Source organism: Watersipora subatra, chromosome 3 (genome assembly GCF_963576615.1).
Source record: "Watersipora subatra chromosome 3, tzWatSuba1.1, whole genome shotgun sequence".
In the NCBI taxonomy this organism is placed as follows: Eukaryota; Metazoa; Bryozoa; class Gymnolaemata; order Cheilostomatida; family Watersiporidae; genus Watersipora; species Watersipora subatra.
The window spans coordinates 44,469,221-44,492,093 of record NC_088710.1 but is presented as its reverse complement, the minus strand read 5'-3'; the positions used below and the strand labels follow the sequence as shown (position 1 = coordinate 44,492,093).

The window sequence follows — 22,873 nt, the reverse complement described above, 5'->3', positions numbered from 1 at the left end:
CAGGTGACATTCTTGTCTCAACTGTAAACCAGTATAAACAGGAAGGAATACTGTGGCAAGGTAATCTCATAAAGCATTCTCTACTTATAGAATGTTTTTAGGGCTACTCACCTTTTTCTCTACTTAGCATAGCAAAGGTCTGCGTTAAAAAAAAATTAAAACATGCATAGAATAATACAAACAAGTCATGAACTGTTCATCACCTGTTGAGGCTTTGTTGAAGGAATTGGTTGGGTAGCAGCGCCTCATGACTAATACAAGGAGGCATATACAGGAGGAGGAGGCATCGTGCTATTATTATCAGTTCTATAAGAGAAACAAGAAATAAACTTGATCATTTTCATAAAGTTAGCGATGGAAAATCCACATAGCCTGTAGTCCCACACTAAGTAAGCCCTTAGTAACATAAATTCAAAAGAGACAGTACTACCATGTTATAACTAAATCAGTAAGTATTGCAGTGAGTAAGCCATCAAGTAAGTTTATATTACTTACTGATCACTGCTTCCTTCTAGATCACCAAAACTTACCTATTTTCATGATAACCAGCTGGTTGAGAAGTTGAAGATGAGTCAGGTTGACCTTCTCTCTGCTGCTTTGGGAAGGTTGATGTCTTTTGATTGTTTTGTTGTGGTACATTAGAATTAATAGGAGGAGAACTTTGCTGGTTGATGCGACACTTCTTACGCACTACAAATACCTAACACTGTATTAACTACGTCTATTATATATATACACTGTGAATGATCGCTACTGCTATGATTCACCTTTTATATATATTGTACAAGGTAAATGATAGGAATTGAAATTCTAAAAGGAGCCAAACAGCTTATTTACAATTCTGTTTGGCTCCTTTCACAGTTTCACAGTCTTAAAATAATTATGCCAATTAGAAAAAATGGATGAACAATTATTATATTGGTATATATAGCTCTTTTATAAAAACAGTCATTAAAATATATATACAGTGGCAATTGACTGTCATTATATATACTACATATATTATATATAAACAAATATACATGTTACATTATTTTATATATATGTAAATATATAGATATAATACATATAAGAACATATATTACCTATTTCATATAAATATATAAGCTAATTATATATGCATTTATATACAGTATACAAAATAAATACATATATCATTATAATAATATGATATATAATATATATTACATATATTGTATGTACTAGTTTAATGCCTAGCATTACTCCAGAAATAAAACGTTTTTGCACAAAAAAAACCTATTTTTATTTAGCATATACTACATTTAACTTTGAAACTTTGTATCTTGAGAAAATTATTTTTGTGCAGTTCAAATATATTAAGAGAAAAAATAAACAATGAGTCCATGGAAGTGTGTGTATAAGAAGTTACTGTTGCAGCAGAAGCTAGTTGTATTCAAAGTTTTGATATACTACACCGGTACCTCTATATACCAGTATAAACATAAAAATGAGGTATTTGACTTTATTTGTCTGATACTTTGTTTGACCACACAAAGAAAGAATGTAGAGACAATTTCTGGTTTAGATAAGACAATTAATAAAAGTATATAAAATAAGACAATAAGAAAAGCATTTAGCTTTTACAAATTTTTTGAAACCGGAAGTATGAGTATGGTACATTTGAAAGTTACAAACTAAAACCGATAGTAGTTATCTAATGAAAACATCCCTGAATAAAAACCATCAAAAATTCATATACTTATTGTAAGTTTTAAAAATTAGTCCCAAAATAATATTATAACCTTACTAACTATAATTACCTACATGTATAGTAACTTTAATACATTTAGTGTATTTAGTGGTTATGATCCGCAACAGAATGTAAAGTTACAATGCACTATGTTCCGGAAGTATCGTAGGAAGTTCTTATCTTAGAGACAGACATAAATGTTGAATTTAACTTAAATGAATTTAGTTTACTAAACACATACTTGAAACTAAGTTTTAGTATGTATTTTACTAAACTTCAACTTTGCCGTCGGCAAAAATTCTTATGCTTATCTGTTTTTGGTTTCATTTTTAATCTCACTATTAACAACTAAGGCTGAATTGAGAAAGAGAGAAAAAGAACGAGTACCGAATTTCTTACACACTTTGTGGGAGATATTTTGCTGAAGAGAGTATTGGCGTTTTCATTATTCCAACATATTCCTTACACCAACTGCTAAATTGAAATTTCTAGATAAATTTTTGTTGATATCATATGGCGAAAAATGTTGTATGGCGAGGGTAGAAACAACATTTTTTTCATCATCGCAAGGCGGAAATATCAAATAACAGGGTCATCATAACACAAAGGCGCAGGGTGATATAAAAAGCGCACATTTAGCTTCTGCAATTTGAAAAGGGTATGCGGTATATGGTGAGAGCGATGGGAATGTTAAGAGCTGCTTAGCCAAGTAAGAGACTTTCTATTTGAATGTTGCGAGTTCAAATCCAGCATGGAAGATATTTTTCAATGCTAAAACTATCGCCACAACTAGACAGATTAATGACAGACAGGCATTAAGATTTATATATAGAACACTAATTAGTGTAATAAATATAAATATATATAAATAACTTTTCACCAAGTCATTTGGAACTCACTATAATATCTGCGTATTCCAAACCCAGCACCAATGCTCGCTCCTACCAATGCTGATGTAGTTGGTCCAACCCAACTCCAGTTGAACGGTTTCCTAAAACTGGGAATCCAGCTATCTCCTAAAACAATGCAGTTTAACTTAGTAAATGAGAGAACTGGAATTTTTTAGCAGCTAAAACTTTAAAGGAGTGAAAATTATTGCTCTTTCAGCATTAACCTAAAATTAATACTTTTCATTTGTCAAAAGTTAGTTAGAATGAAGTAAATCATTATTAAATGTTAACATTAAAACATTCATAGCATGAATCAACCAGAACAGGTGAGTAAATAGCAACAGCTCGAATCTAGTAACAGAAGCAACGATAGGACTTTTTGTCTTTTCAGTGTATTTTGTATCAATGCTTGAAGAATTCTCATTGCACAAGCATTTAGCAAAAAATGGACAACAACCATAAAGAGCTGTTTTTTTCAAGTTCCAACCAAATATTTACTGTTTTTAGTATTATAGTTATTACCATCACAGTTATCTTCATCTGATCCATCACCACAATCATAAACACCATCACATTCTTGTTCATTGTCAATACATCCACCAGATGAGCACCTGTAACATCGCATCAGATTATGAAATGAAACAAGTGACACCTTAAGGCTTAATACATCCCTCAATCAGTATTTCCTATCAGCAATATTTCTTTCACTTTTTAAGGTCTAGGCGCATATTGAACTATATTTCTGGTATTTACAAATTGGCAGTAATTTAATGAAAGAAAAGAATAATCTGCAACTGATATTTCATACCTAAAAACACTAGCGGGGCAGCATAATTCATCTTCTTGTTGAGCACACTCAGCGCTGCCATTGCAATAGTTAGCTGAATTGACGCAGATGTATTTGTTGTTATCAACTGCTGACTTACATCGTTGGAGTTCAATATCATCATCCTGAATGCAGACCCCTTCAACATATCAACAACACTCCATACTTAGGTTAATGTGTCTGAGACTTTGTAACAACTGTATACGAACTCTAACGAAAATCTCTCTAATTGATTGCAAGTACCGAATTTTTCTTTAAGCCGTCTTGTTATTCACTTTTTCTATTCAAAGAGCTATACGTGCACACTGATTGAAACCTTTTAACTCATTCAACTAAAGAGAAAAGATTTAGCGATGAATAGAAGCTATTACATTATTACAAACTAAAGCACTGAAAATTCCTCAGTAACTCTATGATGATATCTGAAATAACTGCTGCAAGCATTGTCAATAACTTGTACTAGCATTCACCAAGTTTCTATACATCTATAGTGCAGCAGCACCTGGGTGCACCGGTGCTGTAGATCTACGCTGAGTTGACACCCCATGTTAAAGCACATGCTTGCATATGAGGCAACAGGAAACCTAGAACTAATCTCATGCACAATGTCGTTAGTTGCTAAAACAATTTCTATGGCACAAAGATAGCACATTGCACTGGCGTGTTACTTCTAAACAGCGACACAGAAGCGTAACAAACAATATTGACATGGCATTTTCTAGGATGGCAGTGCAGCGCCATGTGGGTGTGTCTCGCTACACCCCCACATGGCGCTGCACTACCACTGTTTAGAAACTTATTAATTATGGTTTAGGAAGATTTCTATTGAAAGCTGACTTTATTATAGGCTGTTTGTAGCAGCGGTAGTGAGCAATGAACTATCAGACAGCACAGCAATCTTGAAACAGCATGTAGTAACAGGTAGTCTAACCTTGACACTGGAAATAGTTCTCATTACTATGATCTAGGCACTGGGCAGTGCCATCACACCACATTCTTTCAGGAATACAAATGGGTTTACCCGGTAGTGTACTGGTCCTGGTGGCGCACCTAAAATATGACACAATGTAGAGTGAAAGCCAATACCTAAAGAAGCATTGCATGTGAATTAGCCACCACTGGACTTTACCGTTTCAACATAGTCTTGGCAATTTATGCATTGCCATACCTTATTTCTCCAGCAGAGCAAGGATTATTACAAATGGTTTCATCAGACCCATCAATGCAGTCACCATAGCCATCACAGACCAAGGATAAGTCAATACATCTGTCACTTTTACCACTAAATGTGTGGCACGAGTATTTCAGAGCAGAAAAATATTTACAGTTCATCACGACAGATGGACAGGAAGTTTCATCACTCATGTCTCCACAATCATCGACTCCATCACAGATCTGCCAGGGTGCCAGACATCTACCAGTGTTATTACAATACTGTACTTGATAGTCTCCATAATCACAGAAACACTCATCTGTCCAATCTCTAGAATCTCCACATTGATTATCCCCGTCACATGCGGCAGCAGAAGGTAAGCAGCGATCAGTTAAAGAACATTCTATACCACCTGAACAATTGCAGCGTGTTACCATCTCATCTCTGCCGTCTAAGCAATCCACTATACCATCACATAGTATGTGGTCCATACAGATGAATTTTAGAAGGTAGCCATTCCATGTCTGGGTACTGATGCAATGCTCAGAGCAATCTAGGAAAAGAAGCGATCACTGAGGAATAAGATAACTTTAAGATGACTCAGTAACCAGAGACTAATCATTAGCAGATTACGGTCAACTAAACTAAATACATTTTACATAGACAAAACTATTGTAACAGCTTCACACATATTAAATGACTACCTACCACCCTTTCCCTTGTTTGTAGTTACTTAATAAGTAAATTACACTATTGATCTTCATACTCACTAGGGCAGACCGAGTCATCACTCTGATCTACACAGTCAGAGTAGCCATCACAGACAAAGTCAATATTTATACATGGAAGAAATTCAAAGTTGTTCACTCCACTAGCACATCTACAATAAATATTAAGAAATGTTTTTGTTGGCTCAATCAGTTTGCAAAAACAGTAAAACAGAAGTTTTAAGAACACAGAAGGAACGTTTCAAGGAAGGAAAGTCAAGGAAGGTTTCAGATTACAAGAAAGACTAATTGCTGATTCACATCCGCAATAGATAATGTAATAAACACTAATAGGATCAGACAGAGATATAGGAGATACTTAAGCCAGTGGGTCCATTTAGCAAAACTCAATGGTGTGCACAACCTATAAACTAAGAACTATAAACTAAAAACTTTGAACGGTAACGGTGCATCTTAGGTCGGCACAAGGCGCATACAACGCATGCACAACGCACATACAAGGCACTTGCAACTCACAAACATTGCGGATACAACTCGCATACACTATCATCACAACGCACATACAACGGTCAATAGAAAATAAGGAGAATATTTTGTGTAATGTTTTAGACCTGTTTTATTAACAGACTATAAATGTAAACAGAATAATGAATAATAATATAATATTATTACTACTATTATTACACATTGATATTATTAATAATATTAATAATTTACAATGTGCATGCGTTGTATGCGCATTGCACCAACCTATGATGCACCATTACCCTCTGAACTAAAAAATAAGAAATAAGAACTACGGACAATGAACTCTGAACTAAGAAATAAGAAATAAGAACTATGGACGATGAACTATGAACTAAGAAATAAGAAATAAGAACTATGAACTAAGAACTATGAACCATCTATGAATTACAATTATACAGAAATGGGAAAAATCATATATCATTGCAAATTTGAGGCCAAAGCTATTTGATCTAAAAATAAAAACAACCACTTTGGTGATGTCATATTCTTCTACATGTCACATCAAAGCTGATTTCCTGTTTTCTAATATTATGGGCAAAATAACTCTAAGGTTGCACAACTAAATTCATTCATAAATAACTGCAAAATCTTACCTTACTTCACTTGTACTATTACAGATCACATTGCAGCGATTAACTGCTTCATCCGAACCATCTAGGCAATCACGGACACCATCACACACCTGTTCAGCTGTGACACATTTGTCTGTAAAATTGTTGTATCCTGACTCACAGGTAAACTCTATTGTACGACAGTCACAACTACTCGGTTCGTCACTCCAGTCTCCACAGTCGTTCATTTTATCACACTTTTTATCATGTGTGATACACAATCCTGAGTCGCAGGTAAATTCTGGGCAGAGGCATGTTGTTTCATCAGATGAGTCATCACAGTTTGCATATCCATTGCATTTGTAGGAGTCTGGAATCCAACGATTATTATTTGTGCATGTAAAGCCTCCGCTACAGTTTTTTTCATCAGATCCGTCAGGACAATTGTCTAGGCCATCGCATACCCATTCGTCAGGTATACAGTTAATATTATTTCCGCATTTGAACAATTTGCTTTCAGTTATATTGCAACTCCAGCCTAAAATATATGAAGTACAGTTATGAATGTAAAAATAATCTCTTATCAAAAAATAAACCAAAGTCACATGACCGCACAAAAATGACATTTTAATAACCATCTCTCCTTTAATCTTTAGCGCGGCGCTGCAGCAGCGTTATCAAGGTTATTGAACTCCTGAAATACTCAATCCCTTATTACCACAGTTTGCTTAAATTGAATAAAAACTAGAATTTTAGAGTAGAAATTATTTTCAATAACCACCCAACATTTTATTAAAGCGTGTCAACTTTTTAAAGTTGTTGAAAACATGTCTGTTATTAGCAACAGAATTAATGTACATGTATCACATTGTCCTTCAATGAGTTCCTATAAGCGCATACTTATCAAATATTCCATTAACTCGTATTACTTTTGTGTGACAAAAAGAATATTAAAGTTAGGTTATAAACTTTACTATTATAAACAATGGGAAGTAATGAGAGTTGCCCGCCACTCGCCACTATCCTGGCACAATGCCAATGAAAAATTAAATTCTCTATTGGCATCTTGCCAGGATTCAAATTTTGAATCCTGGCAAGATGCCAGGATATGCGCTTAATAATGAGAGCTATTCATCTAGGTGGCATTCCGCAATCACCCTGGTAGCATGCAAAGCCGTTGAGTATTTGCTCCCACATAATGACTTATACCCACAAACTTGCAACTCAATCTCGTTGGCCTAATGGGTATGATGTCGAATTTTAATAGTTATACCTGGAGGGACACACATACACACATATGGTACTTTAAAAAAATGTATAGATAGATGAATTTGGAAACCTAATCTCAACATTGAGTCAAGTGCGTTTTAAAAATTGAGTTTATTAGCATCTTATGGAATCTCCAAGTATATGTAACAAAATACATAGAAGTGCAAGGATAATTATTATTTTGATGAAGTAAAAAGCCAGAGAATAGATTCTTGTTGATGTATCTGTTCTAAATAGTTGTGAGCATTAGTAGTAAAAGATGAAAAATTTCAAGACTTGGAATGAAAAGTGTGAAAATTGAGTAGCCTTAATCGTTGGCAATTCTGTTTAGCATCTGTTCTGGCAACCATCAAAGATGCTATTGTGTTTTCTTGCAATCTTTTGAGTAAAAATACTACTAGAAACAATAAATGCAAAAATAAATAGATATATACTAGAGAAAAAATAATTAAAACAAAAATATTTTCATGGTTTTGTCGTAGAAAACTTATGATATTACCAATAGTGTGTGAATCACAATCTTTACTATAATAAGAGCTTTGTCTGTTCAGTTTTTTTAAAGCCCAGCTAATAGCATTAGAAATATAAGATTGTTTTGCACAGGAGTCACCCCCCAAGGGCATCAGATTGTAAGGGAAGTGTGCTACCACTACAACACTTCGTCACCTTATCACACCACTGGATATTCATAATTAATCATACTGATTACTCATCATGATCTCTCACAGTGCAAAAGACAGGCAAGCATACTAATACAGTCATACTTCAACTTACGAGCTTAATGCGTTCCGAGACTGAGCTCGTATGTCAGTTTACTCGCATGTTGGTGCAATTTATTTATATATAGAACAATTAAATATATATTTATTGGTTTCCATACTCAGTAAAATGCAAATAAAACACTCAAAACAAGATATTGTAACAGAAAGAACATGTTGGTTATTGTCCTAACTTACCACTTATATTCAAAAAGCAACAAATAAAAAATAATGTAAGGAAATGTGTTAAATTAAAATGTAAAATTAAATACATACAATAGCAGCTAACGCTAGCATTTGCCAGAGAGAGATATATAAGTTATTCTTCATTACAACAGTTGACTTTGATAAATTTGGATTTCATCAGTCTTAAAAGACAAACTTAGAAGCAAATCTAAAAGCAAACTTTCATTTTTAACTTAACGTAATTAAAATTTCTTCGGCGTTCATAGTTTGAAGTTTCTCGCTAGTTAGCTAATTTTTCCTTTGTTTCGCTTTCACGACTAGCCGGCCGTTTTAAGATAAACCTATCTAAGGACGTTTGCCTTTGTCGCCCTTTCAACATGTCGCGATTAGGACGAACCCAGGTGTTGTCACAAAGGTTTAATGCACGACCACTAGCCAACTTGTCCGAATGTCTTTTTTTATAGTTTTGATAGATAGCAACGGCCTTTTCAAATAGCGTTGTTTCAGTTACGCTGTCACCGGCCAATTGTTTATCTTATATCCAATGCCTGAGCGGTCTCTCCATCAGCGGTGGTGAAAATCGCCGCGCCGTTTAGACACTACGTTTAGTACTTTTGCGAGCTAAATGCCCTGAATATAATCCTTCTGTTTGATAATTGTGGATGTATTTGTGTCATATTGCTGAGCTAGCTCAATCATGCATACATATTTCGCATATTTTTCAATAATTTTGCCTGTAATATCAATTGTTATCATTTGCTTTTTCTTTGCATTATTTTTCATTTTACTGGCAAACTTTCGGTCTACTGTGATGGAAACGTTATGTTGCCATCCCCTTTTTCTTTATATTATTTGGAGTTGTGCTCCCTTTTTCATTTGTGTAACCACGCCCCTAAAGGAGGCTGGCCTTTGCTACCTTATTTGCATAATTGAATGTATTTAAGGCAGAGCCTCGGCTCTTTTATGTTGTTCAATATATGCCTTGCATTTGGAACCATACTCTTCTGTTACCTTGCGCGATAGCAGAACCACACCAAGCACTTGACTAACTCCAAAGACCCAGTCTATGGACTGTGCTGTGGGAGTAAAGTCACAGAAACACTGTCGACCCCGTCGACCTCAAGTCGACCTTGTCGAACTAGTATAGAACCACTCTGGGAACCGTTCCTTGTGTACGGTGGTTGATGTTGACCGGTGGAGTAAGTCGACCTAGTCGCCTCCGCGTGTTGGTCACGGGCAACCGCTACACAGCCCCTGTGAAGAGTGAATGCAGACCGGTAGAGTAAGCCGACCTAGTCGCCTCTACGTGTTGGTCGCAGGATCCAACACACTACGCACAGTACTTTTAATTCACATAATTCTGCACTGAAAAGCGTGCACAAAAACACGGTACAAAAGTATAACCTGTGCAGTTGAAAAATACAGATTGATGCTGTTGCCATAAAATACCTCCGGCATACTTGGCAACTGACTCACGTGCTCGTATCTCAAATATGGCTCGTATGTTAGTGCTAAACCGTGCTTAAAAACTGGTTCGTATCTCAAGTTTCTCGTACGTTGGAGCACTCGTAAGTTGAAGTATTACTGTTCTAACAATTACTACACCCAAAAACATCACATAATCAAAGATACGATAAGATTGAAGATTTGAGACTGGGAGGTTTTGGGATGTGAGAGCAAAGATTATTCCTAGAGCTCAGAAGAGTCTCTCAAACTGGCCAGCAAACATTAGTTTGGTATGGCTGACATTGCCGATAAGATGTTGTTAAGCCAATTGTATTCACCACTGTCATTAACTGTGAGACTGCTCAGGAAGGTATATTAACAATAAGAAAACTGTATGAATGTATCCTAGGCCTTTCAACTATGACCCAAACCATTAAAGCTGTATAGTGATAAAATATACGGCGTAATAGTAATAGCAATAATAATGAAAATAATAACATAGAGCTCAAAAATCAATTTATCAGCATAGCAGACTAGCAAGACAACACATCAAATAGTTCTGTCTAGTTCTCTTGCTCTCATCACCTATCCAACATATTGTAAACTATGTTGACACCCACCTGGAACAGCATCAGCTTTGCCAACAATCTAAAACACAACAAGCAAAATGTGGTTTTATCTGGAAATTTTCACTCAACACAATGCGTATAAAACATTTAAGTTGTTGTGACTAAAGCCATAAACTTTTTAAAGATAGTTGCCTTCATTCTGAGGATTGCATCTGAGCTAATATGGATACATTTTACAGCCTAATTAACATAGGCCTATGCTTGCACAACAGATGACGTAGTAATAGAAACATCATCGTACCGACTTTTAAAATGTTCATCCGAGGCAGTAAAAATGATTTCTTTAGCATGAAATAGTTTTGCAATTAATAACAATCTATATGTTTATTAAAACACTTATGGCCTGATAGATCTGCATATTCTATAGTTTGAAATCAGATTATTACCAATTTGTAACTCATATAAACTTACAATTGGTAGAAGAGTGATTTGAAGCCAGAAAACAACACGTTTCTCTTTATCTAAAATAGCATCTAATGGTAATTGCTTAAAGAACAGACTTCTTTTTTAATCATAAATAGAAATTAAAAATTTTTGAGCTACGAAATCAGCCACTGCATAGAAAAATGTGTGCCTAATAATAGTCAGGAAAACAGTGCTGTACGTTATTATGAGCTGTGAACAAGCCCTCATTCTCCATTGACACCAATTCAATCTCAAAATCACCAATAACAAACATACAATAGCGGTTGCGTCACAGTTTAATGGCGAATTTAATTGATCACTAGATTTATTAAAACCCTTCAAACCACAAACATTATTCAAAATGCAAATACATGCAAGCATGCCTATAAAAACATTCCATTTATAAGAATACAAGTAAGCGACCACAGCGATGTGTAATGCCAACGATTCAGCCTAGTGAGAGACTTTTATCAGAGCACGTAACTATGATCTACTTATGTTAATACGAGGTCCAACATCAATATCCATGCTCTCTTAACAGATATTAAACTGGTGTCATAAACTTCAAGTCTAAAAATAATTTGATAGTAAAGTCTACCCACCCTAGCAGTGCGCTTTGTCAACTCTGGCATGAGCTAAAGTTTTAGTAATTTAGATACATAAGTAAATAAGTTTGACATTATCTTTTAAGCTAAACACTAATAATGTTTTAAAATACTAATTATTGAAAGGTGTTGTTATCATTAAACCATGATGCATTAGCTTTTGAGTACAACATAGAAATAGGTTTTAAGTACAACATAGCATTAGGTTTCAAGTACAATATATATAACATTAGGTTTTAAGTACAACACAGCATCAGGTTTTAAGTACAACATAGCATTAGGTTTTAAGTACAACATAGCATTAGGTTTTAAGTACAACATAGCATTAGGTTTTGAGTAAAACATAGAAATAGGTTTTGAGTACAACATAGCATTAGGTTTTAAGTACAACATAGCATCAGGTTTTAAGTACAACATAGCATTAGTTTTTAAGTACAACATAGCATTAGGTTGTAAGTACAACATATAGTATTAGGTTTTAAGTACAACATATAGCATTAGGTTTTAAGTACAACATAGCATTAGGTTTTAAGTACAACATAGCATTAGGTTTTAAGTACAACATAGCATTAGGTTTTAAGTACAACATAGCATTAGGTTTTAAGTACAACATAGCATTAGGTTTTAAGTACAACATAGCATTAGGTTTTAAGTACAACATAGCATTAGGTTTTAAGTACAACATAGCATTAGGTTTTAAGTACAACATAGCATTAGGTTTTAAGTACAACATAGCATTAGGTTTTAAGTACAACATAGCATTAGGTTTTAAGTACAACATAGCATTAGGTTTTAAGTATAACATAGCATTAGGTTTTAAGTACAACATAGTATTAGGTTTTAAAAACAACATATAGCATTAGGTTTTAAGTACAACATAGCATTAGGTTTTAAGTACAACATAGCATTAGGTTTTAAGTACAACATAGCATTAGGTTTTAAGTACAACATAGCATTAGGTTTTAAGTACAACATAGTATTAGGTTTTAAGTACAACATAGCATTAGGTTTTAAGTACAACATAGCATTAGGTTTTAAGTATAACATAGCATTAGGTTTTAAGTACAACATAGCATTAGGTTTTAAGTATAACATAGCATTAGGTTTTAAGTACAACATAGTATTAGGTTTTAAGTACAACATAGCATTTTGAAATCATGAAAGTAACTATAAGTTACAGCTGCTTGCTAAAAGATTTTTTCTCATATTTTTAAACCTTTACAAGCAATAGAGTAATTTTTGAAAAAGCTTTGGGTTTAGAGGAGTTTTAAAAATAACATACAATATAACTCAAAATTCAAATTAATAGTTGTCTGCAAGTAGTAAAAACTGTTTAGTTTCATTTGAAAATAGAGACGCTCATGATAAAAGATAAAATATATCGGACCCAAACGAGTAAGCCAGTATCCGAAGGAGTAAACCATAATGACCCTCTCTGACCACCTATTACTGCACCAACAACTTCTATATGAAGGTTATCTTTTATTGTTCTGACATGATAAACTACATCAAAACAGAGAAACTTACCATGCATAGCGTAAGAGCGAGCTTGACTAGCTAACAAAAAGGCCCAGACTTATTTATGCACTGACTATAGTGTAGTGATAGCCTTGTATGAAAATACGTATCGGTATAGAGAGTCGGTATAAGATTACACAATGCTATTGAGAGCCTTTTGTGTATAAATAGTGGCGTTAGGATTGAGCTATTTATATGCTTGTAGAAATGCTCGCTATAAACAAAGGGGGTATACTGTATTGTACGCTCTATTGACATTTTTATAGAGTCCTGCAATTTAGCATTTCTCTTTGACAGCAGCCCAAAAAAAGGTCAAAAAGTATCAGTTGATCTCTGCCTCTATTGTCTCTTGCCGCACCAACCTTGGATTTGCGTTGTGCATTTTTATTTATTATCTTGAACATGATTTAAATTTTCAAGAAATTACTGACCAGCTTGCTAGCCATTGGAAATTTACCTGTTTCATTAAACCCTCATCAATAATCTACTTATAATAATAATCTTAAAACGTCATTGCACGTGTCTGCGTCTTTTGGTCCTTGTAAAGGCTATGCGCATAAAAATTTAGTGGTTGATTTTGTCCGAATTCTACACACACATGCTCCGTGCCTTCAGCCAAGTCTAAAAAAAACCATGGAGTCTCAAAACTCCATTTGATTCCTGAAATTTAGCCTCATAAACATCCACACATGGCTATCTGATTAAGAAGGAAAAAAATTGAGCACATCACCGGACTAGAAGGCTGAAGGCGGTCAATTTGAGCAGAAAACAAAGTATTAGTATACTAATCTGAATGTCATGAGTTTAAGAAACCTACAAAGGAAATATTTTATGAAGGACTTCAATTACCGCCTTCATTATATTTTCAGTATGATGGACTTAAGTGAAACTCCAACAAAATTTGAGTTATATAAGTATAAATAATGACTTGCTTGGCGGAGTTGCAGAATAGTCTTTACTATAATAAGAGTAGTGTTCCATGATGCCAAGAAAATCTTGTTTGAAGAGAAAGAGCAACATCCTAGAGCTCCTAGCGTTATCTATGGCTTCTTTAATGTAATAAGCAGCCAGTTCAGGCTCAGTTTGGCACTCATAAAACTTTTGTTTTTCATATACATGTAAATGCACCACGATCTACAGTATCTGTTTAAAAACTCAATACTCTGTCTTTGCATGCATTAACACCGTGAAGCTTGGAGCCAAGATAACTCATGGAAATGTTTTTCTCTTTTATCCTACACCCAAGTAAGTTTCAGCAAGTTTTCCAACAATCCAAAAAATAAAAAACAAATTTAAACGAAGCATTGGTTTCTAATGACATTCTGATCAAAATTATTAGTAATGGAAGATTAAAATTATGAAAATATACACACTCTATCAGGCTCAGTTTAGACTAACCCTTGTGTTTTTTGAGTTACCTACAAAACATCACATCTTTGAAAGAGTGTGAAAAAATCATTTACCATATTTGACTTCCGCTTTTTTTCACTGACTTTTACAAGCGTGAGGCTTCAAAATTATATTTAGTTAAAATGAGTTGTGCTATCGTCAACTTTTTCAAAGTCGATGGAAAGTTGCTAATAAGGTCTAGGGTTAGGGGACTCGTGTGTACAAGGTTGGGCTTCAAAGAGTTAAAGACCATTGCCATTTATGAAGGATCGTGAATTTCCATTCATGGATTGTTGACAAGCTATGACCATACAAGCTTGACCCCAGATGGGGTCCTTTATGTACTACCACTGTGGATATTCTCTCCAACTTTTGATTTATTAAATCCACGTCTCAACTTTATAATTTACTTGGGAAAAAAAGCGTTCAGTACTTCTAGAATGGACTAGTCTGTGCTAGCCTTAGTGCAATGCTGATTGCTTGCTTCAGCCAACTCCTTTAATATTAGATATTAAAAGAATTGGGCAAGCAAAACCATTATTTCACAGTCTACATACATACATAACAGAAGTTAGTGTACTGTTAGATTTTTGAAGCTACGGCGCGTCAACTAGATTATTGAACTTCTATGCATCATCTTTGATAACGACTCAAAGAGGTAGTGCAGGCAAATCAACTGTTTTATAAGCAGACAATAGCTGAAGTTCTTCAAGACAGTAACACCAATTGACCAAGTCTGAATTCCTTTGCCAAGTATGAATGACTTTAGGTGAGCTATTGCAAATTTCATACCCTGTGGTTTTAAAATCTATAATGATAATTCCTACCACAGGAAAACCAAATACCATTTGAATTGTTCTAGCTAGCCGAACAAAAAGAGGAGTGGTCTATGACCAGAGGCTTGAAACCAATAAATCATATCTCACTTCAGGTTCAAATAGTTTATTTTAAAATAAATATCTATGATTATATATGAAATTGACACAGCTCAATGATTATCATAGCATTTGATTTCCGGAGAAATTATTTCATGACAGCTAATCACTTGGTAGCACATGGTTTTCAAAAACAGTACTTCATGACAGGTCTTTTCATTTTTCTCCTATGATATAAATTTTGAGGGTGTAGATTTGTGTCTATCACCTGGGCTGAGCACATGCATCCATTTACAACAACTTGATAAAAAGAGTATAAACCTGGAAAAGAAAGAAATTTATAAAAGTGTGTAAAAAGGAGCTATTAAAATAGCCTTCAACACCAAAAAGAAAGAAGGCTTGTAGCCAACAAGCCCACTTATGCAGAAACAAAAACTTAAGAAAGGAAAATATGAAAATAAATTGACTTGCTGTATCACAAAACAGAGCGATCTCAAGTATAGAAAATAATCCGGTATAAAACTCTGATATACTACAAAAAGAAAATATGCCAACAAAATAGCAACTTGTGAAATCTTATGTCAAATTGTATCAAATGACTACTTGAGTAAGGGAGTTAAATACAGTAAATTTTTTATCTCTTGACAGGTGGCAGCGGGTTGTTTCTACCGAAGCCACTGGAAGGCCTGCAAAAAATGTGACAAATAAGATTTCTATGAGCATCAGATGAAAAACAAACACATTTAAACTGGGGTTAAAGTACATATGTGCTTTAATTCATTTTTTAAAAACTGAGCAGTTACCTATATTCTATGTGATTTAAATATTATTAACGTTATTGTTGGACAATTGAATGTATTTTCTAAGCATATGAAAAATATTGTTCAATAAATTGTACAAGTCAGAATGATGCTAGTATTAAAATACAGCAACTAGTAATCTGCTGTTACAACTCAAATTAAAGCTCTCTTGATGCATAGACATCCAAGCTATAATAGTAAAAGTTTGAACTCTATCACAAATTAAAGTTTTTTCTCTCTAAGTTTGCAGATACAACCAAATTGAGAACCATTACACAATATAAAGCTGGTGACTCAGCCAATACGGTTAGCTTCACATTACAGGTATTTCGGCGAGTAAGACTCAATGTTTGGGGGAGCTACGTAGAAAGTCATACTCTTTAGAATACAACAAGTAATTGGTTTATTCTATGAACTTCTGGTAAACAGCAACATAACCGAGTTTGGCATTAAGTAAAGAAGAATTATTTCAAAGAAACTATATATATAAATTTTAAAATCTGTGTGTATGTAGTTCAGTTTGGCCAGCTATATCTATTAAAATATTGGAATGATGAATCCCTATCACAGAAGGTTTGGTCTTGAAACCTTTTATTCACCAGGCAAATGCCTTACCAATTTAGCTACCCGAGACTGATGGATTCTTTAAGTGATGTATGTCGCTATTTGGTGGAAATACGCCACCACTCTCGGTTAGGAGACAACGGAATGTTATGCTTGCTCTCCTGTGAGAGCAAGTAGTTAGCTCTTATTAGTACGCTTACTCAAATTAGCCATTGACATTGTGTCAGGCTAATGGCAAGTAACGGGCAACTACATGTACATTACCATTCACTGTTTGCCAGCTGATTTTTACTACCTGTGCAATGCCGGGCATTCCGCTAGTTAGTATAATGTAATAACTAGCAGATGATATAACCTCATAAGCATTTTATTATTGCCAAAATAATTTCTTTATAAAAACTTTTCAGAAATATACTGAAAACTAACATATATGATCAATTTTAAAATGGAAAATTTGTGCTGAAACTGATGAGAATATGGGTGAGTGTGTTACTGCTTATTTTTGTCAAATAAATCATCACTTTTGACATAATTAGTTTTTTTCCTAAAACAAACCGATGTTCACCTATTAGTCATTTACATATTGTTTGTTGCAACATATTGATTCGCAAACATTAAACAAAGTATGCACAAAAACATAGAAAGTTTTATTAGTTCATAAATAGCAACTTACTGATTTCCATGTAAAGGTGACAGCTTTGCAGGAGACTACAATAAACAGATTCTTATTACATTGAGCAAGTTTCTAAAGGATTTCATTTGATTCATTCCATAATCACTTTATTGGGTGATAGACAATTGTTAGAGAATTTAAAAATATAAAATCTACAAGCATTTAAAACATAAAGCAATAATTCTCAAAGCCTCATAAAAAGTTTTAGCTATAATGAGTTGAGAAATTAGGAGATCATTGTTAGAAAAACAGCTTATGATTGGTTAGTTTCATCAACATTCACTTTACGTATTAAAATTTAAACATAATATGTTTTAATTACCGGCATAAAATGATGCAAATCACAAATTTCAAGTGCACGCTGAAGTAGATTGAGTGATTATTGCACAGATAAAACGCTAAATAAACAACATACTAAACAGCATGTATCAAATTTTCTGATCTCAAGCATGTTATAGTTCTTTTCACAAATAATTATTCGTTCAGTATTTATGGACAAAGAATCTTACTCTATTATCGGAAAGATAAACTATTGATAATGGCTTTGCAGGAAAAAGCATCATTAAATGTCATACCCCAAGATCTTCATAGACGCAGGTTAGCCTCAGGATAACTATGATAACTAAACACATGTCTTGTAATAAACATATTTAGTGTGTGCTAAAATGTTTCATTGGATTCATAACTCCTCAGAAAGCAGCATGTGTATCTACTGCATGGTATGCTCCATATTTTGTGGTGCGCACGCCTTAAGTGTCTGCACAGAGATTTTAAAATTCCACTTGTATACCAGCAGTGCTTTTGCATCTTTTACAACTAAAAAATTACGTGCTGATGGTTGGGGTACGCAATTAGCAATTGAAGAAGAGAGTTGAAGTTATGCTCCTTGTGTCATTTATCCTTATTAACTTGTAGATGATCAAAAAATTATTTCAGCACAAATATTTTAATATCACTTTAATAAAAACAATTTTATCATTTTAGAATCTTCCTATTATAAGACGAGCCACCCATCATAATAGCTTACAAATTTGTACTATTTAAAATATATCAGTCTACAGCTTCTGACGGTACATCAAGTGACATCTGCTTACCCGCTACTAACAAGGTTTTCTCTGACTCGTCCACTATGTAGCAATGTGTACGTTACTCATCATGACGCAAGTATGCATGATGCGGGATGCATGATACATAATGCTAGTATTCTTATTAAAAAAACCAAAAAGCTAAATTTGAAACGATGGACCACTCATAATTTATAAAACTTAAGAAAAAGGACACCTTTGAGTTGTGAGTATGAGTTTTATTTTGTTGAAATGAAACTCATACACTTGCCTTACAATACTGATTAAAAGTTGCACAAGCAGGTAACTTTCTTGCCTCAAATCTAAACTATTATAATTAGAAAGTAGTAGCTTGACAAAATGTCATGAAGCATTCTTCACTTGTAGAGCGGTTTCCAAAGTCATTAATTACCTTTCTCTAATTAACATGACAAAAGTCTAGATTAAGCGCAAGCATTAAAACATGCATGGGATAATACAAAACAAGTCATCAACTAGTCATCACCTGTTTAGGCTGGACTGGTACTGGATGAACTGGCTGGGGAGCAGCGCCTCCAGACTGATACAGGGAGTCATATACGGGAGGAGGAGGCATCGTGCTGTTATTATCAGTTCTATAAGGGAACCAGGAAGTCATGTTGATAATGCACATAAAATCTGACTCAATTGAAAAATTCATTCTTGCTTGGTCTGGTAAAATCCAAGTAGCCTGTTGTACCATTATAGGTAAGCCCATACTCCCATGGTTTAAAAAGAATCAGTACAACCGTATTGTAGCTAAACAATATTGAATAAGGATTTTTGATTATCAAAAAGGATTTATAAAACATTCGAGCTATACTAGTCATTCAAACATGATGGTCGTTTTATGTTCAGGTATAAGTAGAAATAGGCAACGTTTGATAAGCTATAATTATTTAACATGGCCATGTTCAATCTTCATCAAAATCTCTGCTATCATATGCAAGCTTCTAGACCATAAAAACCATTAATAAAAACCTTGTGACAACTGTTACTGAAATCTTCTGTTGATTAGCAAATGGGCCGTAAAGTGAAAACAGAGGCTGGCAGAACAGACAAAATGCCGTGGACAAATATTATGACAAAAAAAAGCATTAAAAGTTAAAGTACTCTCACAGCTATATGAAACAGAAAAGACAAGCAATCCAGGAGGCTGTATTACTTACTGATCACTGCTTCCTTCTAGATCACCAACACTTACCTGTTCTCATGATAACCAGCTGGTTGAGAAGTTATAGACGAGTCAGGTTGACCTTCTCTTGGTTGCTTTGGGAAGGTTGATATCTTTTGATTGTTTTGTTGTGGTACATTAGAATTAATAGGAGGAGAACTTTGCTGGTTGATGCGACACTTCTTGCGCACTACAAATTTAAAAATATCAATTCAATAATTATGTTCGTAATATTTATACAGAATACCGCTATCATGCATCTTGTGTAGAATTAACTATGTTTACAATATCTCATCATTTTATCTACAAGTTTAAAACTTGACAATAAGTAAAAACAACAGTTTTTGATTCTGTTCGACTTTAATTAAATTGTCATTGAATTAAAATTGAAACACTCATCCCAGATGTTTCTTTTTTTACTATTGGTCATTCTAGATGATAGCTGCCACCTTTTGGTCATAAACCTTAATAACTGACAATTGAGAAATACTCTATGTAGATAATGATTCTTTGAAATGAGTGGTCCTCGATGAACATATTAGAATTTCTACTGTACTTTCTTCTGTTTGAAATCCGCTTTGTTTGAAATTCAGTAAGGAGACTCAAAGATTTGCCGCTAACCTTAGGTGAACTTTAAATTGATGTTAAATTGTCATGATAAAGTGCAGTATGGGTATCAAAGCATTTAATTTTTTGCGATGCAGTAGCAATTATTTAAATATTCTAACACTCATGTAATAGTATAAATCTGTACATGCAATAACGTGACATCTAAAGTGTTGGCAGTATGAGCCTGAGCCTATGACATTCAGTTTGTTGAGCTGACACTCCAAGCAGCTGAGCTAATCAGCCACATTTCACCGCTGCAGAATATCTATGCCAATACGAGAATAAATATCGCATTGCGATAGAAAAAATGAACAGATAATATATATATATTATCTATATATATTTATGTATACACACTATATATATATATGTACGTATATACTCATGCTACAGGAAGTACTGTTTCTATATATATCTATATATATAGAAACATATATATATCTATATATATAGAAACATATATATATATCTATATATATAGAAACGTATATATATCTATATATATATCAGTAATGTGTATATATATATATATATATATATATGTATGTATGTAAGTATGTATGCGTGCGTGCGTGAGTGTGTGTGTATATACTATAATAGATATAGCAGTACCCAATGACTACAATATAGCCAGCAAAGAAAACAAAAAGGTAGAGAAATATCTCCATCTTGGAGGAGAGATTGAAAAATGCTGGAATGTAAGAACAACTGTAATTTCAATAGTCATTGAGGCACAGGGCGCTATAACGCCGGTGCATAAAATGTGGCTTGCCCAAATACCGACAGCAATCAACTCAGGTGAGTTGCAGTGCTCAAACTCTCAGGTCTCTGGTAGGAGACCTGAATTAGAGCAGAAATTACCACCCATAGGAGGAAGCAATCTTATATATATATACTTAGTTTGAAGAATAGTGTGTAATTAGCTTTTAGCTACTGCCAGTTTTGAGGATGCAGCCTATTCTCTGCTGGGGCTGCATGTCTAGAGTACGGCCTGTTGAGAGGACAAACTGCATTCTATATATATTCTTTTGTAAGATAGTCTTTAGAAACTCACTATAATATCTTCTTATTCCAAACCCAACACCGATGCTTGCTCCTACCAATGATGATATAGTTGGTCCAATCCAATTCCAGTTTATTGGTTTTTTAATACCGGGAATCCAGCTGTCTCCTAAAGCAATGAAGCAGAAAAAGACTGAAGCATTTGTTTTGGTTAATAAATTTTTTTAATTGTATGCAATTTTGCTCTTTTACCATTAAATTAAACTGAGTACTTTATATTTGTCAAAGGTTAAAGGTTAGCTAGAATGAAATAAAATATAATCAAATGTTAGCATTAGAGCAGTCGTAGCAGTTCTACCAGAACAGGTCACCAAGCAGCAAAATTCTAACCTAGTAACAGAAGCCAACGGTAGCATTTTTCGTCTGCTTAGTATCTTCTGTCTCATTGCTGAAAACTTTTCATTACATAAGCATTTGTAAAAACATGGCTAACAACCAAAAAGTACTGCTTTTTAAGTTTAAACAAAATGCTTGAGTTTTCTTTGTATAACTACCACCTTCGCAGTCATCTTCATCCGATCCATCGTCACAATCGCTGACACCATCACATTCCTGCTCACTGTCAATGCATCCACCATCTGAACAGCTGTAACATCAGACCATAAAATAAATTGAAAGCCGTTACAGGTTAATGCACCTTTCTCACTCAGTATTTCCTTTGATCAAGATTTAGATAACCTGATATTAGAGATTTTTAACAGAAACTAGATGTAAGTTTAAAGCAGCTACATCTGTGTGAACAATCTACATCTGTGTGAACAATCTACATATGTGTGAACAATTTACATCTGTGTGAACAATCTACATCTGTGTGAACAATTTACATCTGTGTGAACAATCTACATCTGTGTGAACAATCTATATCTGTGTGAACAATCTACATCTGTGTGAACAATCTACATCTGTGTGAACACTCTAGATCTGCGTGAACAATCTACATCTGTGTGAACACTCTAGATCTGCGTGAACAATCTACATCTGTGTAAGTAATATTATTAGTGCTCACAACACTGGACTTCTGCACCGTTATTTAAATGTGCCAGCTAATAAAAAATTAAGAGATTGCAACTGCCAAAGTAGTAATAGCTGTAAAGAAAATGCTTGAGCAAGTCAATCATACAATTAAATAGAAATCAACAGCCACTACCGAAGACAGATAACCAAATTACCATTACATCAGATTGACAGATACTACATTCAGACAACGTTATCTCAATCATTCGTCATTTTTTAGAAATGAGTGAAGAGATTAAGCACTGAACTAAGTAAGCATATATGGACATTGAAAGAGTAAAATATAAATTATAACATCAAGTGGGGCGTAGTGAGAAGCATCTACTGTATATATATATATTTTTCAAAGTATGTTTTCTGTTTTCGGTATGTTCAGCTCTAGCTATTAAAATTTTGGATTTAAAATTTCACGTTATGCTAGACTAGAA

General features: G+C 34.1%; 1 protein-coding gene across 1 annotated transcript in view; it reads right to left on the bottom strand.

The window, feature by feature from the left end:
- The window catches only part of LOC137390629 (low-density lipoprotein receptor-related protein 1B-like), a 49,741-nt gene that overhangs the window by 24,290 nt on the left and 2,578 nt on the right, over positions 1 to 22,873 (bottom strand). The window contains exons 3-14 of the mRNA XM_068076954.1: positions 21,926 to 22,017; positions 21,424 to 21,540; positions 19,791 to 19,950; positions 19,074 to 19,182; positions 10,667 to 10,694; positions 6,430 to 6,925; positions 5,351 to 5,460; positions 4,596 to 5,133; positions 4,359 to 4,477; positions 3,410 to 3,566; positions 3,124 to 3,212; positions 2,611 to 2,727 (exon numbers count right to left, since the gene is read on the bottom strand). Coding sequence (XP_067933055.1) covers positions 2,611 to 2,727; positions 3,124 to 3,212; positions 3,410 to 3,566; positions 4,359 to 4,477; positions 4,596 to 5,133; positions 5,351 to 5,460; positions 6,430 to 6,925; positions 10,667 to 10,694; positions 19,074 to 19,182; positions 19,791 to 19,950; positions 21,424 to 21,540; positions 21,926 to 22,017 — 2,132 coding nt within the window. The remainder of the gene's footprint in view (positions 1 to 2,610; positions 2,728 to 3,123; positions 3,213 to 3,409; positions 3,567 to 4,358; positions 4,478 to 4,595; positions 5,134 to 5,350; positions 5,461 to 6,429; positions 6,926 to 10,666; positions 10,695 to 19,073; positions 19,183 to 19,790; positions 19,951 to 21,423; positions 21,541 to 21,925; positions 22,018 to 22,873) is intronic.